The 16,832-nt window shown below is 42.5% G+C and overlaps 1 protein-coding gene across 1 annotated transcript in view; it reads right to left on the bottom strand.

Moving 5' to 3' along the window:
- LOC311137724 (vesicular glutamate transporter 3) overlaps positions 1-1,368 on the bottom strand; it is a gene marked incomplete at its 5' end in the record, with an annotated part of 48,631 nt that extends 47,263 nt beyond the window's left edge. The window contains one exon of the mRNA XM_084172285.1: positions 1,268-1,368. Within this exon, the coding sequence (XP_084028411.1) occupies positions 1,268-1,368 (101 nt within the window). The remainder of the gene's footprint in view (positions 1-1,267) is intronic.
- Positions 1,369-16,832: the final 15,464 nt, after the last annotated feature.

Raw genomic sequence — 16,832 nt, 5'->3', positions numbered from 1 at the left:
ATTGATTTTACTAGTTTGGTTGGATTGCATTTTCCCACGGCATGGATCCTTGTGGACTTTGATGAAACATTTCACTTTGCCTTTTCCCTGTGTTTGTATAGTGTTTAAAATAAAACTGATATAAAATAGAAAGTAAGCTGACAACGTCATTCATTTTACACAAATGTAATGATGACACGTTTTCATTGTACTGATATTACAACCTTAATATAAATTATAATCGCTTGTTGGATAAATACAGCATGTCCAGTTCACTTTTTTTCTTTATATCATTTCAACTGAATCTATTTCAGACTGCACAGTGAACACTGGCTCTTAACATGCAATAATTCCCTTTCACAGGAAATTGCCCACTTACTTGGTTTATCTCTTTTAAGACAACAATCCACCTCATATGTGGAAGTTCCATATTCATCATCCTCCCCTTGTGAAATATGTATCAGATATGAAATATGCATCATAATGATAAAACCTGTGATTACATCACTGGCATTGCCTGGCAAGCAAAACCATTAAATATTTAGTTATCTCTGAGATCTCTGGGTACAGTACATGGTGAGCTTAATGTTCTGCATCCAAGGTTCTTCAATCCTCCTGGTTTCCACCACTGGCTTTGTTCATAGTTCTTATAATTTTGAGCAAATTATCTGAGTTTGGGATTATAGCACTGCAATCGTTTACCAGTGGATATAGAGATGTTTTATGCTAGCCTATAGGACTAGAATTTGGATTAGAATATTGAACAAGCTATATAAAGATCCTAAAATACAATAAGATAACTAAGATAAAATACCTAACAGTACTGAGAAATAAATTATATATACTTATGAAATTATCTGATCTATTGCTTCAAGTAGATAGCAAACCTGCACTGTGCCGTTTTCACCCCATTGAGTCCAAATCAAATCAAATTGTATTGGTCACATGTACTTGTTTAGCAGATGTTATTGCGGGTGTAGCGAAATGCTTGTGCTTCTAGCTCCGACAGTGCAGTAATATCTAACAAGTAATAACTAACAATTTCACAACATATACCCAATACACACAAATCTAAGTAAGGAATGGAATTAAGAATATATACTGTACATATATGGACGAGCGATGTCAGAGCGGCATGGACTAAGACACAGTAGAATAGTATAGAATACAGGTAGAATACAGGTAGATAGTATAGAATACTATCACACACATATCTCAGTCAGAGAGCAGAGTTTCACACCCATTCAATGCCAGTTCTCCCATCACTTCCAGACAGTCCCAGACTCACCTTTGCAGGTTCCCCAGGCTGTCTCCTACTATATTCTTCACCTCCTCCTTCCCTGGTTTCAGAATCTGCTCCTTCAGCCCCGCAAACCCCCCGAAAGGCATCTTCCTCTGCTTCTCCCTGTCCTTCTCCCTCTCTTTATTATACAGGAGTATGTATCTCCCCCTCTCTCTTGCGCGCTTTTCTCTGGGAAAGACAAAAAAGATCTGCTAGATGTGGTTGCTCATTCCTCCTGAGTTTTTAGGCACAAAGGGGCTTGCTCCGCCTTTGTGTGGTGCCACGGGTCCCTCAGACGTTCCTCAGATGTGAGATGGGCTTCTGCTGTCTGCTCCTCTCTGGCGTGATCAGACTGGGAGACAAGGGGATGATGGGCAAAGTGAGGATGGGCTAGGTGGAGGTGAAAGGTGATCGTGTTGAGGCTAAGGGTGCGTCAGATGAACTCCTCAAGGTCCAAGGCACCAGATACAGCTCCTAGCATGGCATAGGTCAGCTCACCTCCAGAAGGTCCGGTGGAAAGAGAGATACAGGGAAGGAGGGAGTGCGAGAGAGATAGTGAAAGAGTACACCTCAGTATCTTGGCATGGTGAGCTGTGTGTGGGTGGGTACTGCTGGACTGAACAGCCCCCTTTGCTTTCCTCTCTTTCTGATAGCTCCACCACCCATTGCGAAGAGGGTCCGGGGTACCTGTCTGCCTCCTAAAGCCCACCCGCTGTTCCCTCATTAGCTCCCCGGCCCTCTAGCCCCACCTTTTTTCATCTGATATCAACCCAGTGGATGAATGATTACATTCAGAGAGACAAGAGCAGCATGACTGCTGTGGTGTAAGATGTGCGCAGGTGAAACATAAGACTCAACTATCATCAGGTTCGCGGTACACCACTCCCATTCTTTGCCAGCATTTCCTTAGGACTATCATTTGGATTAGCTGTCAGCAGCAACAGAGCTAGCTACCCATGAGCTATTCAGACAGATATACACTTACCTGATTGTGCATCTATTCACAGTCACACCAAATTACACCTTTATGGGGGTTTCCCATAACTAAATGCTTATTTAACTGGTACAGGCAAGCCCCACAACCCAATCTTTGTCCAGTGTGACTCTCTTTATTTGCCAGGTCATTAAATATGCATGGGGTTTTAAAAATTCCGATGTAGAAATTTTAAAAATGAATCAGTAGACTGTCGGGTGGTGCAACGAGCTCTCAGGCTCTGTTTTACTGATGGGTTGCTCCAGAGTGATGGCCTGGGGCAGTGCTGCTACTTCACTAGTCTGTGAGCTCCATAAATAAACGGTGGATCCGGCTCCCGAGTGGGCTCTCTCTCAATAAATAAGGCCCTTCATGCCAGAAATATAACAGGCCAGTTGTCAGTGTAACATGAAGCCTGTTTCCTTTCTCTGTAGGCATGTACAGGAAATGCATGTATTGTACTATGTATATGTTAATACTCACACTGTGTGTGTGTGTGTGTGTGTTGTAAAAATGCCCTGCACACACTCTTTCTGCAAGGACCCACTTTCCAGACCCTACAGGGGATGAGGGAATGAGGATATTCTGGATTTTGTTTTCTTTGAGGTGGAGATGATACTCTGGTAGTGTAACTCAATATGTCGATGGAGATGCTATCTGGGATGACATGATAAGTTGGTTGTGGTTTCATGTGATGGTTCTTTGATAGGGCCCTAAAACTAGGGCCCGGAGCGTGGTCTCACGTCGGATAAAGTAACGACTCTTAATGTCTGAATTAATGTTCATTTGAGACGCGTCACGTTAAAATTATGCCACCTTTCGGAGACAATGGGGCCCGGAGTGTACATTCAACTCCATGAGGGTTCTTCTCAATACATTTTCAGGAAAAGTCTTGCCTACCATCTAGTGGTTAGAAGGAGGTACAGGCCCCGACCAAGTTGTGGTACATACTGAAGGATTTATAAACTATTTTAAAGGGTGCTGTAATGCAAAGTGGTACTCCATTTTCTCAAAGCAATATTGCCTCACCTCTTCTTTGTCAATAATTCCAGAATGAACAGAGAAGCTGAAGGAGGAAGGACATAATTTATCATGTTGTACACTACACTGTTGTGTGTGTGTGTGTGTGCGTGTGAATCTATTGAATTTGATAGTAGCCTACGTCTGTCTATTTCCATGTTATAGCCTCAGCCCACCATTCAAGATTACCTAAATTTAAATCCATCAAAACATATGCTGGATGAATGTGGAGGGGCTTGGAGCTGTCGTTGGTGAGTCATGGACAGTCATGGCTTTGCACTGCCATCATAGCTACTGTAGACCAACGCCTCGCTGTTAAATATACTCATACGGAAAACAAATCTATTATAATATATGTACATATATGCAGGGTAATTCAAAAATATATTTACATGAACAGAATATATTTAGGAAATGTATAACTTGAGCACATCAATATATTTACAAATATACACAACCAGTCAAAAGTTTGGACACACCTACTCATTCAAGGGTTTTCTATATTTGCACTATTTTTTATATTGTAGAATAATAGTGAAGATATCAAAACTATGAAATAACACATATGAAATCATGGTCCTCTGTAGCTCAATTGGTAGAGCATGGCGCTTGTAACGCCAGGGTAGTGGGTAGTGGGTTCGATCCCCGGGACCACCCATACGTAAAAATGTATGCACGCATGACTGTAAGTCGCTTTGGATAAAAGCGTCTGCTAAATGGCATTATATTATTATGTAGTAACCAAAAAAGTGTTAAAGTAATCAAAATATATTTTATATTTGAGATTCTTCAAATAGCCACCCTTTGACTTGATGACAGCTTTTCACAATCTTGGCATTCTCTCAACCAGCTTCATGAGGTAGTCATCTGTAATGCATTACAATTAACAGGTGTGCCTTCTTAAAAGTTAATTTGTGGAATTTCTTTCCTTCTTAATGCATTTGAGCCAATCAGTTGTGTTGTGACAAGGTAGGGGGGGGTATACAGATGATAGTTCTATTTGGTAAAAGACCAAGTCCATATTATGGCAAGAATAGCTCAAATAAGAAAAGAGAAAAGACAGTCCATCATTAAATCAAATCAAATCAAATTGTATTTGTCACATGCACCTTACAGTGAAATGCTTACTTACAAGCCCTTAACCCACAATGCAGTTTTAAGAAAGAATACCAAAAAGAATCACACAAAAAAATACAATATAAAATAATATGAAATAAAAATAACAAATAATTAAAGAGCAGCACTAAAAACAACAATAGCGAGGCTATGTACAGGGGTACCGGTACCGAGTCAATGTGCGGGAGCACCGATTAGTCTAGGTAATTTAGGTAATATGTACATGTAGGAAGAGTTATTAAAGTGACTATGCATAGATAATAAACAGAGAATAGCAGCAGCGTAAAGGGGGGGGGTCAATGCAAATAGTGTGGGTAGCCATTTTATTAGATGTTCAGGATTCTTATGGCTTGGGGGTAGAAGCTGTTTAGAAGCCTCTTGGACCTAGACTTGGCGCTCTGGTACCGCTTGCCATGCGGTAGAAGAGAGAACAGCCTATGACTAGGGTGGCTGGAGTCTTTGACAATTTTTAGGGCCCTCTGACACCGCCTGGTATAGAGGTCCTGGATGGCAGGAAGCTTGGCACCGGTGATGTACTGGACCGTACGCACTACCCTCTGTAGTGCCTTGCGGTCAGACGCCGAGCAGTTGCCATACCAGGCAGTGATGCAACCAGTCAGCATGCTCTCAATGGTGCAGCTGTAGAAGCTTTTGAGGATCTGAGGACCCATGCCAAATCTTTTCAGTCTCCTTAGGGGGAATAGGTTTTGTTGTGCCCTCTTCACGACTGTCTTGGTGTGCTTGGACCATATTAGTTTGTTGGTGATGTGGACACCAAGGAACTTGAAGCTCTCAACCTGCTCCACTACAGCCCTGTCGATGAGAATGGGGCGTGCTCGGTCCTCTTCTTTTTCCTGTAGTCCACAATCATCTCCTTTGTCTTGATCACGTTGAGGGAGAGGTTGTTGTCCTGGCACCACACGGCCAGGTCTCTGACCTCCTCCCTATAGGCTGTCTCGTCGTTGTCGGTGATCAGGCATACCACTGTTGTGTCATCGGCAAACTTAATTAAGGTTTTGGAGTCGTGCCTGGCCATGCAGTCATGAGTGAACAGGGAGTACAGGAGGGGACTGAGCACGCACCCCTGAGGGGCCCACGTGTTGAGGATCAACGTGGCGGATGTGTTGTTACCTACCCTTACCACATGGGGGCGGCCCGTCAGGAAGTCCAGGATCCAGTTGCAGAGGGAGGTGTTTAGTCCCAGGGTCCTTAGCTTAGTGATGAGCTTTGAGGGCACTATGGTGTTGAAAGCTGAGCTGTAGTCAATGAATAGCATTCTCACATAGGTGTTCCTTTTGTCCAGGAGTGAAAGGGCAGTGTGGAGTGCAATAAAGATTGCATCATCTGTGGATCTGTTGGGGCGGAATGCAAATTGGAGTGGGTCTAGGGTTTCTGGGATAATGGTGTTGATGTGAGCCACGACCAGCCTTTCAAAGCACTTCATGGCTACAGACGTGAGTGCCACGGGTCGGTAGTCATTTAGGCAGGTTACATTAGTGTTCTTAGGCACAGGGACTATGGTGGTCTGCTTGAAACATGTTGGTATTACAGACTCAAACAGGGAGAGGTTGAAAATGTCAGTGAAGACACTTGCCAGTTGGTCAGCGCATGCTCGGAGTACACGTCCTGGTAATCCGTCTGGCCCTGCGGCATTGTGAATGTTGACCTGTTTAAAGGTCTTACTCACATTGGCTACGGAGAGCGTGATCACACAGTCTTCCGGAACAGCTGATGCTCTCATGCATGTTTCAGTGTTACTTGCCTCGAAGCGAGCATAGAAGTAATTTAGCTTGTCTGGTAGGCTCGTGTCACTGTGCAGCTTTCGGCTGTGCTTCCCTTTGTAGTCTGTAATAGTTTGCAAGCCCTGCCACATCCGACGAGCGTCGGAGCCGGTGTAGTACGATTCGATCTTAGTCCAGTATTGACACTTTGCCTGTTTGATGGTTTGTCGGAGGGAATAGCGTGATTTCTTATAAGCTTTCGGGTTAGAGTCCCACTCCTTGAAAGCGGCAGCTCTACCCTTTAGCTCAGTGCGGATGTTGCCTGTAATTCATGGCTTCTGGTTGGGGTATGTACGTACAGTCACTGTGGGGACGACGTCATCGATGTACTCCTCAATGCCATCAGAAGAATCCCGGAACATATTCCAATCTGTGCTAGCAAAACAGTCCTGTAGCTTAGCATCTGCTTCATCTGACCACTTATTTATTGACCGAGTCACTGGTGCTTCCTGCTTTAGTATTTGCTTGTAAGCAGGAATCAGGAGGATATAATTATGGTCAGATTTGCCAAATGGAGGGCCAGGTAGAGCATTGTGCGCGTCTCTGTGTGTGGAGTAAAGGTGGTCCAGAGTTTTTTTCCCTCTGGTTGCACATTTAACATGCTGGTAGAAATGAGGTAAAACAGATTTAAGTTTCCCTGCATTAAAGTCCCCGGCCACTAGGAGTGGCGCCTCTGGATGAGCGTTTTCCTGTTTGCTTATGGCAATATACAGTTCATTGATTGCGGTCTCAGGGCTAGCATCGGTTTGTGGTGGTAAATAGACAGCTACAAATAATATAGATGAAAACTCTCTTGGTAGATAGTGTGGTATACAGCTTATCATGAGATACTCTACCTCAGGCGAGCAAAATCTCGAGACTTCCTTAGATATTGTGCACCAGCTGTTGTTTACAAATATACATAGACCGCCACCCCTTGTCTTACCAGAGGCTGCTGTTCTATCCTGCGAATACAGTGTAAAACCTTCCAGCTGTATGTTTTTCATGTTTTCGTACAGCCACGACTCGGTGAAACATAAGATACTACAGTTTTGAATGTCCCGTTGGTAGGATATATGTGCCTGTAGTTAGTCCACTTTATTATTATTACTTTAAGACATGAAGGTCAGTCAATACGGAACATTTCAAGAACTTTGAAAGTTTCTTCAAGTGCAGTCGCAAAAACCATCAAGCACTATGATGAAACTGGCTCTCATGAGGACCGCCACAGGAATGGAAGACCCAGAGTTACCTCTGGTGCAGAGGATGTTCATTAGAGTTACCAGCCTCATACATTACTGCCCAAATAAATGCTTCAGAGTTCAAGTAACAGACACATCTCAACATCAACTGTTCAGAGGGAACTGTGTGAATCAGGCCTTCATGGTCGAATTGTTGCAAAGAAACCACTACTAAAAGGACACCAATAAGAAGAAGAGACCTGCTTGGTCCAAGAAACACGAGGAATGGACATTAGACCGGTGGAAATTTGTCCTTTGGTCTGGAGTCCAAATTGGAGATTTTTGGTTCAAACCACCGTGTCTTTCTGAGAAGCGGTGTGGGTGAATGGATGATCTCCGTATGTGTAGTTCCCACCGTAAAGCATGGAGGAGGAGGTGTTATGGTGTGGGGGTGCTTTGCTGGTGACACTGTCTGTGATTTATTTAGAATTGAAGGCACACTTAACCAGCATGGCTACTACAGCATTCTGCAGTGATACGCCATCCCATCTGGTTTGAGCTTAGTGGGACTATCATTTGTTTTTCAACAGGACAATGACCCAACACACCTCCAGGCTGTGTAAGGGCTATTTTACCAAGAAGGAGAGTGATGGAGTGCTGCATCAGATGACCTGGCCTCCACAATCCCCCAACCTCAACCCAATTGAGATGGTTTGGGATGAGTCGGACAGCAGAGTGAAGGAAAGCATCCAACAAGTGCTCAGCATATGTGGGAACTCCTTCAAGACTGTTGGAAAAGCATTCCAGGTGAAGCTGGTTGAGAGAATGCCAAGAGTGTGCAAAGCTGTTCTTGCCATCTTCTGTATACCTGGTCACAACACAACTGATTGGCTCAAACACATTAAGAAGGAAAGAAATTCCACATTCATTCCTGATAATTGAAATGCATTCCAGGTGACTACCTCATGAAGCTGGTTGAGAGAATGCCAAGAGTCTGCAAAGCTGTCATCAAGGCAAACGGTGGCTACTTTGAAGAATCTCAAATATAACATATATTTTGATTTTTTAACACTTTTTTGGTTACTACATGATTCCATATGTGTTATTTCATAGTTTTGATGCCTTCACTATTATTCTAAAATGTAGATGTAACCCTCTCACCAGCCCCCCCTCCCCCCATCATTTAGGAATATAAATGCATCTTATTAATAGGCTAAAAGTTATACTTTTCATTTTTGATGGGCCTACTTGTATAGGCTATTTAATCTCTGCATCGAAAGGCAATACATTTAATTTCTATAGCCACATATTTAGTCCATGGTGTTGCCTAAATGGTGTGGCTACTTTTTATCTTTGATTGCTACAATTGTAGAACATCCAACAGTTTTGGGTTGCATTTTGTGTTCGTTATTTGCCCTAAATTGTGTGATTATATTACTGTCATGTTTGAAGTGTTAATTGAAGAAATCACCTACTTTGTTTCAGTTACTGTTAACAAACTGTCCAAATAGGAGTGAAAATGTTTGGTGTTAAACAACTTTTGCAATCGTTATTGTAAGCTCTGCCTGATGACTGCCTTTATGGCTGTAAAGAGATAGCCTAGCCCTAGTGGTTATGCAACCACAACCACTAGTATCCTAAATTGCCCTATAGGCTATTGGTAAGACTTTAAAAAACATTCTGTATTTAGCTAAATTATTCTATTCATCGCTAAATTAAACACATATATAAGGTTCAATATTTTACATTCTTCAAATCACCAGATGATTACACTTTTTAAGGACTAGAGAAAATAATGTTAGCATGGTCTATATTTGAAATGTATTGGCATTGTATGGACAATTATATAAAAACAATGTTTTTTGTCATCTGCATATTATAAACAATTCACTGTGTTTGAATGTTTCCTCAATCTCACACAAATTATCAAGGAACCTACCAGGTACAACCCTAAATCCGTTAACATGGGCACCCTCATAGATATCATCCTGACTAATTTACCCTCTAAATACACCTCCGCTGTCTTCAACCAGGATCTCAGCAATCACTGCCTCATTGCCTGCATCCGTAATGGGTCCGCGGTCAAACGACCACCCCTCATCACTGTCAAATGCTCCCTAAAACACTTCAGCGAGCAGGCCTTTCTAATTGACCTGGCCCGGGTATCCTGGATGGATATTGACCTCATTCCGTCAGTAGAGGATGCCTGGTTGTTCTTTAAAAGTGCTTTCCTCTCCATCTTAAATAAGCATGCCCCATTCAGAAAATTCAGAACTAAGAACAGATATAGCCCCTGGTTCACCCCAGACTTGACTGCCTTTGACCAGCACAAAAACATCCTGTGGCGTACGGCATTAGCATCGAACAGCCCCCGCGAAATTTCACTTTTCAGGGAAGTCAGGAACCAATATACACAATCAGTTAGGAAATCAAAGGCTAACTTTTTCAAACAGAAATTTGCATCCTGTAGCACTAACTCCAAAATGTTTTGGGACACTGTAAAGTCCATGGAGAATAAGAGTACCTCCACCCAGCTGCCCACTGCACTGAGGCTAGGAAACACTGTCACTACCGATAAAATTTCAACAAGCATTTTGCTACGGCTGGCCATGCTTTCCACCTGGCTACCCCTACCCCGGCCACCAGCTCTGCACCATCCGCTGCAACTTGCCCATGCCCCCCGCTTCTCCTTCACCCAAATTCAGATAGCTGATGTTCTGAAAGAGCTGCAAAATCTGGACCCCTGCAAATCAGCTGGGCTAGTGATAGAATAATTTGTAATGACTAAAATATTCCACCCTGGAACTATATAACGGTGTGAAATGTATTAGAATAATAAGACTATAATCTAGTAATGTGTGTGCGTAGGACAAGTTAAGATTATGACATTGTTTACATTTTACATTTTAGTCATTTAGCAGACGCTCTTATCCAGAGCGACTTACAGTTAGTGAGTGCATACATTATTTATTTTTTATTTTTCATACTGGCCCCCCGTGGGAATTGAACCCACAACCCTGGCGTTGCAAACACCATGCTCTACCAACTGAGCTACATCCCTGCCGGCCATTCCCTCACCTACCCTGGACGACGCTGGGCCAATTGTGCGCCGCCCCATGGGTCTCCCGGTCGCGGCCGGCTACGACAGAGCCTTGATTCGAACCAGGATCTCTAGTGGCACAGCTAGCACTGCGATGCAGTGCCTTAGACCACTGCGCCACATTGTGTTACTATTTAGCAATATACAGTGGGGAAAAAAGTATTTAGTCAGCCACCAGTTGTGCAAGTTCTCCCACTTAAAAAGATGAGAGAGGCCTGTAATTTTCATCATAGGTACACGTCAACTATGACAGACAAAATGAGAAAAAGAAATCCAGAAAATCACATTGTAGGATTTTTAATGAATTTATTTGCAAATTATGGTGGAAAATAAGTATTTGGTCAATAACAAAAGTTTCTCAATACTTTGTTATATACCCTTTGTTGGCAATGACACAGGTCAAAAGTTTTCTGTAAGTCTTCACAAGGTTTTCACACACTGTTGCTGGTATTTTGGCCCATTCCTCCATGCAGATCAACTCTAGAGCAGTGATGTTTTGGGGCTGTCGCTGGGCAACACGGACTTTCAACTCCCTCCAAAGATTTTCTATGGGGTTGAGATCTGGAGACTGGCTAGGCCACTCCAGGACCTTGAAATTCTTCTTACGAAGCCACTCCTTCGTTGCCCGGGCGGTGTGTTTGGGATCATTGTCATGCTGAAAGACCCAGCCACGTTTCATCTTCAATGCCCTTGCTGATGGAAGGAGGTTTTCACTCAAAATCTCACGATACATGGCCCCATTCATTCTTTCCTTTACACGGATCAGTCGTCCTGGTCCCTTTGCAGAAAAACAGCCCCAAAGCATGATGTTTCCACCCCCATGCTTCACAGTAGGTATGGTGTTCTTTGGATGCAACTCAGCATTCTTTGTCCTCCAAACACAACGAGTTGAGTTTTTACCAAAAAGTTCTATTTTGGTTTCATCTGACCATAAGACATTCTCCCAATCCTCTTCTGGATCATCCAAATGCACTCTAGCAAACTTCAGATGGGCCTGGACATGTACTGGCTTAAGCAGGGGGACACGTCTGGCACTGCAGGATTTGAGTCCCTGGCGGCGTAGTGTGTTACTGATGGTAGGCTTTGTTACTTTGGTCCCAGCTCTCTGCAGGTCATTCACTAGGTCCCCCCGTGTGGTTCTGGGATTTTTGCTCACCGTTCTTGTGATCATTTTGACCCCACGGGGTGAGATCTTGTGTGGAGCCCCAGATCGAGGGAGATTATCAGTGGTCTTGTATGTCTTCCATTTCCTAATAATTGCTCCCACAGTTGATTTCTTAAAACCAAGCTGCTTACCTATTGCAGATTCAGTCTTCCCAGCCTGGTGCAGGTCTACAATTTTGTTTCTGGTGTCCTTTGACAGCTCTTTGGTCTTGGCCATAGTGGAGTTTGGAGTGTGACTGTTTGAGGTTGTGGACAGGTGTCTTTTATACTGATAACAAGTTCAAACAGGTGCCATTAATACAGGTAACGAGTGGAGGACAGAGGAGCCTCTTAAAGAAAAACTTACAGGTCTGTGAGAGCCAGAAATCTTGCTTGTTTGTAGGTGACCAAATACTTATTTTCCACCATAATTTGCAAATAAATTCATAAAAAATCCCACAATGTGATTTTCTGGAATTAATTTTCTCAATTTGTCTGTCATAGTTGACGTGTACCTATGATGAAAATTACAGACCTCTCTCATCTTTTTAAGTGGGAGAACTTGCACAATTGGTGGCTGACTAAATACTTTTTTCCCCACTGTAAGTAGGAGTTAAGTCAGACAACAAAGGAGAAGGAGAACTGTCGACAGACAACTTGTGACAACTGTGAAACCAATAATAGAAAATAGGCCTCCCAACTCAGGGAGGGGAGAAACCGTTAGGCTTGGAGAAGATTGTGAAACATGTTGCAGAATATGATAAAGACTGATATGTGAGGTCCTTCGAGCCGGATCTCAACACCCATTTTCTGTCATCCCAGGGAACCCCGAAACCGTGCACGGGTGGGTCCAGGATCCATAAAACAAAGACCTGACCTCTGAAATTGAGGGTCTATTTCAGGCCGGAAGGAAACTGCTACACGATAGAAATGGTGACGAGATCCAATCAAAATTGAAATCCCAGCTGCAAGGATAAGGTCAGTAATTTCTATTAATGGATTTTGGGGGATTGATATCTGGAAACTGAAGTAGAAAAAATTAACAGTTTAAATCTACTGTAGTGAGGGTGGTAATCCGTCGATAATCCAAAACGGGATCGTCATCTGGTATACTGTTTTTCAACGTTTATCTAGAGAAAACCCATGCGCCAGTATTCTAGATAAATATAAAACGATGTTTGAGGCCGGGTGTAAGATCAAAAACGGAGTATGGTTCCGCAATTGACTCCAGGTAGTTGAGGCCATTACCAAAAATAAACTAACCTTGTGTTGCGTTCAATCCGGGATTGTCAATAGATCACAAGAAGGAAGTGAACTTCGGCGTTTTTAGACATTTATCTAGAGAAAACCCATGTGACAGTATTCTAGATAAATATAAAACGGGGGTGAAACTTCAATTAAGGAATAATTGTTGACTTGTGAAATAGATATATTAATCAGTCAAGAGTCATAAGAAACGGTGTATACATGTGAGACCTAATAATCGATCAACAGTCATAATATAATTATTCGAGGGGTGGGGGGGGATTTCTTATTTTTCGATCATGGGAAGCAAATCCTCAAAGGAGGTCCCGGAGATAACCGGGGATAAGGAAATATATGGAGTCTAAGGATAAGAGGAATCTCCACTTTGGAACTAGATGGAGGGAGAGGTATGGGTTCGAGGGGCGTCTGGACGCAGACAAACTCGAATCCATGGTAAAACAGATACACAAAGTGTGTAAGGGTAGAACAGACAGAGAGCGAGTAGAGGGACTAGATGCAGCTAGGGTGTGGCTCTCTGAGGCTCGAAAGAGACAGAAAATTGAAGTTAAAAAGAAAGAAGTGGAAAGTAAGAAAGGAAAGACAGAACCCACAGCTCCCCCTGTAGAACGGTCTGGATCCAGATTATACCCCTCCTTGGTAGATCAGGCCTGGAGGGAAAATCCAGATGATGAGGTAGTGCTGGTAGGGGGAAGGGTGCCACAGCAGGCTGCTGCCTTGGAGCCTCCACTCCCTTACCAGAACCAAGGGGAAGCTGAGGGAGGACAGGGAGGAGGTGAGGAGGAAGAAAAGGAAGAAGGTACAGTTGAGGTTCTTAAGAAACAACAGCAGCAAACCCAATTGGAATTGCAGAAATTAAAAAGAGAGAGAGAGATGAAAAAAGAAGGCTAAGGAAGTAACTAGAGTACTAGGGTACAATAGGGGGATTAAGGGACCAAAGGGTGGAAAATCCAGGTCCCTGAGGAGACTTGAACCCCACAACAAAAGTCCAGTTAGGAGGGAGGAACAGGAGGACTCAGAGCTGAGCTCAGGAGGGAGTCAGTATGAGTCAGGAGATGAGGAAGTAGGAGGGGGCCAGTACCCAATGATAGCCTTACCCAATCCATTGGCAGGGGCTGAGGGAGCCCCGGCAACCTCAGATGTATACAGGGCATGGACCCAGAGAGATGTGGTCCGAGCTGTAGAAGGGGTGGTACACCCGAAAACAGGAATAGAGGGATTCGGGGGAGATATGGAAGGGCTCACTGCAAGTTTTAAGTTAAACACAGGGGAATTGGAAAGGGCAGTGAGACAGATAGTGGTAGGAAAGGATTGGGCAGCTGTGAAGGGAGACTGGACCCCAGGAAGGGGGGGACAGAGTTATTTTACAGTGGGCCGTAGACGGAGAGTATCGAGATAAACTTAATCAACTATGTAACAATCTTAGAGATTACTACCATAGACATGCAGATTTTTCTAAAATCCATGAATGCAAACAGGTAGCAGATGGGCCGTATCATCAACAATTATAAATAACCTTTTTAAGCGGAATGAGGCCTGAAATTTCTCAAACAATAAAAAAGACCCTGATTGGCTGGGGCATAGCAACACTGATTGAGGTTAAAAGGTATGCCGTTCACCATGAGCAGAACGGGAGAGAAAAGAGGAGTAAGAAAGACCTGTAGGGAGTTGAGTATCTCCTGGCAACTCTCGGGGAGATAGGAGGCCAGAACAGGGGCAGTGTCCTGGAAATCACAGTCTGGTTCTACTGGGAGTATTGTTGATGAAGGGGATGTGTTGAATGAGAGACTAGAGATTTCATAAAATAATAATATAATAATTATTATTGGTATAATAATTATTGGTATAATAATTATATATTAACTTGCTCACCCAATAGACGTACGTCATGGGTGGGACATAATTAATATGGGTTTTCTAAGTTTGTACCGTAGTTGGATAATGTGATACAGATAAGGTTTAAGGGATAAACTGACCATAAGTAATGTGGTTAAAGACGTAAGTTATAATATTGAACAAAGCCAATTTAGGGTTTCCATTAAGGAATGTAATTTTGTATCAGATGGTAAGAAGACAAACCATTGTAATTGCGATATTAGTGGGACTTATTTGTCATTTCAATCGCATAGAGTGAATAAATCTGGCTTTATGAGTGTAATTCATCTGCTGGTATGTGTTGCTGCAACGGATACTACAGAGTATCTGGTTTGGTGATGTAGAAGGGAAGGTTTGAAACGATTGCGTGGTAGTAATTTTGTTTCATTGCCTAAAAGTTTGCTATATAAACAATTGAGAATGGTGGCGTAATGTCAATCACTACATTGGATATTAATACTATGGATATAAATTCAATATATGCTGGTAACTACGACATGTGTTCGGTGTTACTTGTAGCCTACTTAGAAAGGAGAGTTGCCTAGATCTGCTGTATTCTTAATAATGACGGATTGGGGGTTTCATAAGAGGTGGCTATAATTGTAGTTTATAACAGAGGTAATAGGATGTAGTTTACGACGCCTAGAGAAACGAATGTCTTATATTCATGGGAAGTGAAGTAAGGGAACTCAGAGAATAATAGGATTATTAAACAAACACTAAGAATAATGAAGCAGTGTTGGAAGCAAACAGAGTATGTAAGATAACATTGACTGACTGGTCTAATTGATTGAGATTGTCCTAGCAACACATGGCGGATAGTATAACATAGTAGTTTAAATTGCATCTCTGGGAATAGATGTTTTGTTTATTTTGACTATAATTTAGAAATAATTGGTTATCTGTTAAAGTAATGTTAGATGGAAAGACAGCGGTAGAGGATAGAGATTGTAGAGGGTTTCCTGTGTGAAAAAAGTAATTGGGTGATGAGAAATGTTGAATTGCATTGTTTTAGCAAGAATGATATTAAATTCATGCTTTCTAGTTATGTGTATACAAATATGTTATTTGTTTTTGGTGTTGTGTGGATAGAATTTACTAATGCCAGGATTTAGTAAACAAAGCAGAGGGTATTGTGAAGCGGATGTCTGAATAGTTTGTTTATACAATACTATACATGAGTTATGCAGACAGTTCACGTTGAACAATGGGAGATCGTTTTTTACTATTAGGCTGATGGCGTAGTAAAACATTTTCGTAGGTTCTGGATTTATTAAACAATAGGTTTATATTTTAATAAATTAATGCAACAGGTTTAAATCAGTAGATTACCGGAAAGTGGTTATGGGTTTGTTATTTTATAGGTTTAGTGAATTTAATGAAACGTGGAGTCCTGGTTCGATTAAGTGGGTCAATATTGACACATGGGTAAAGTCAGGTGTCAACAGGGGGGATGATGGTAGATGGTAGGATTAAAGATATCTAGACGGAGGAGAGGACTAAATACTTACAGAATTTGTTATTTTATTTGGGTACAGTCTAGAAAGAAAATACTAATATGAACGGTACAATTAGAGAGGGGTTAAGGAAAACACACATGAGCACTGGTAGAAATAGGGTACAATGCTTACCAATAGTATTAATGACTATAAGGATAACCCCAGATAAAAATGGACTGTCCCCATTCGAGAAAGTATTTGGAAGACCATACAGAATGCCAGAGTTAGGAGGACCAGAGCAGGCAGAGATATAAACTGAGAGCACCCTAGCCGAACACATGAGAAGGTTGTTTATTAACCACACCCGTATGTCAAAGGTTTTGTGCCCCACAGGAGAACTAAAGGAGAAGGTAACCCACTCTATCCAACCAGGTGATTGGGTGTGGATCAAATCCTTAAAGAAAAAGGACTGGAAGCAGCCCCGTTGGGAAGGTCCATATCAGGTCCTGTTGGTGACGGCCTTCGCTGTAAGAATTGCGGAAAGATCCACCTGGGTGCATGTCACACACTGCAAAAAGGTAAACCCAGCCACACCTGACGAACAAACACAGAGTTAGGAGAAAGAACCGATCACCACTAGGGCTCGGGGGTTGGCTCCTTAACGAAGATTCCCTTACCCTGTCTGATCATCCCTGTGTGAG

The sequence above is a fragment of the Coregonus lavaretus genome, assembly GCF_964263955.1.
Source record: "Coregonus lavaretus genome assembly, chromosome: 11".
Classification (NCBI taxonomy): Eukaryota; Metazoa; Chordata; class Actinopteri; order Salmoniformes; family Salmonidae; genus Coregonus; species Coregonus lavaretus.
The sequence above is the reverse complement of the archived record's forward strand: the minus strand, read 5'-3'. Positions and strand labels throughout refer to the sequence as shown.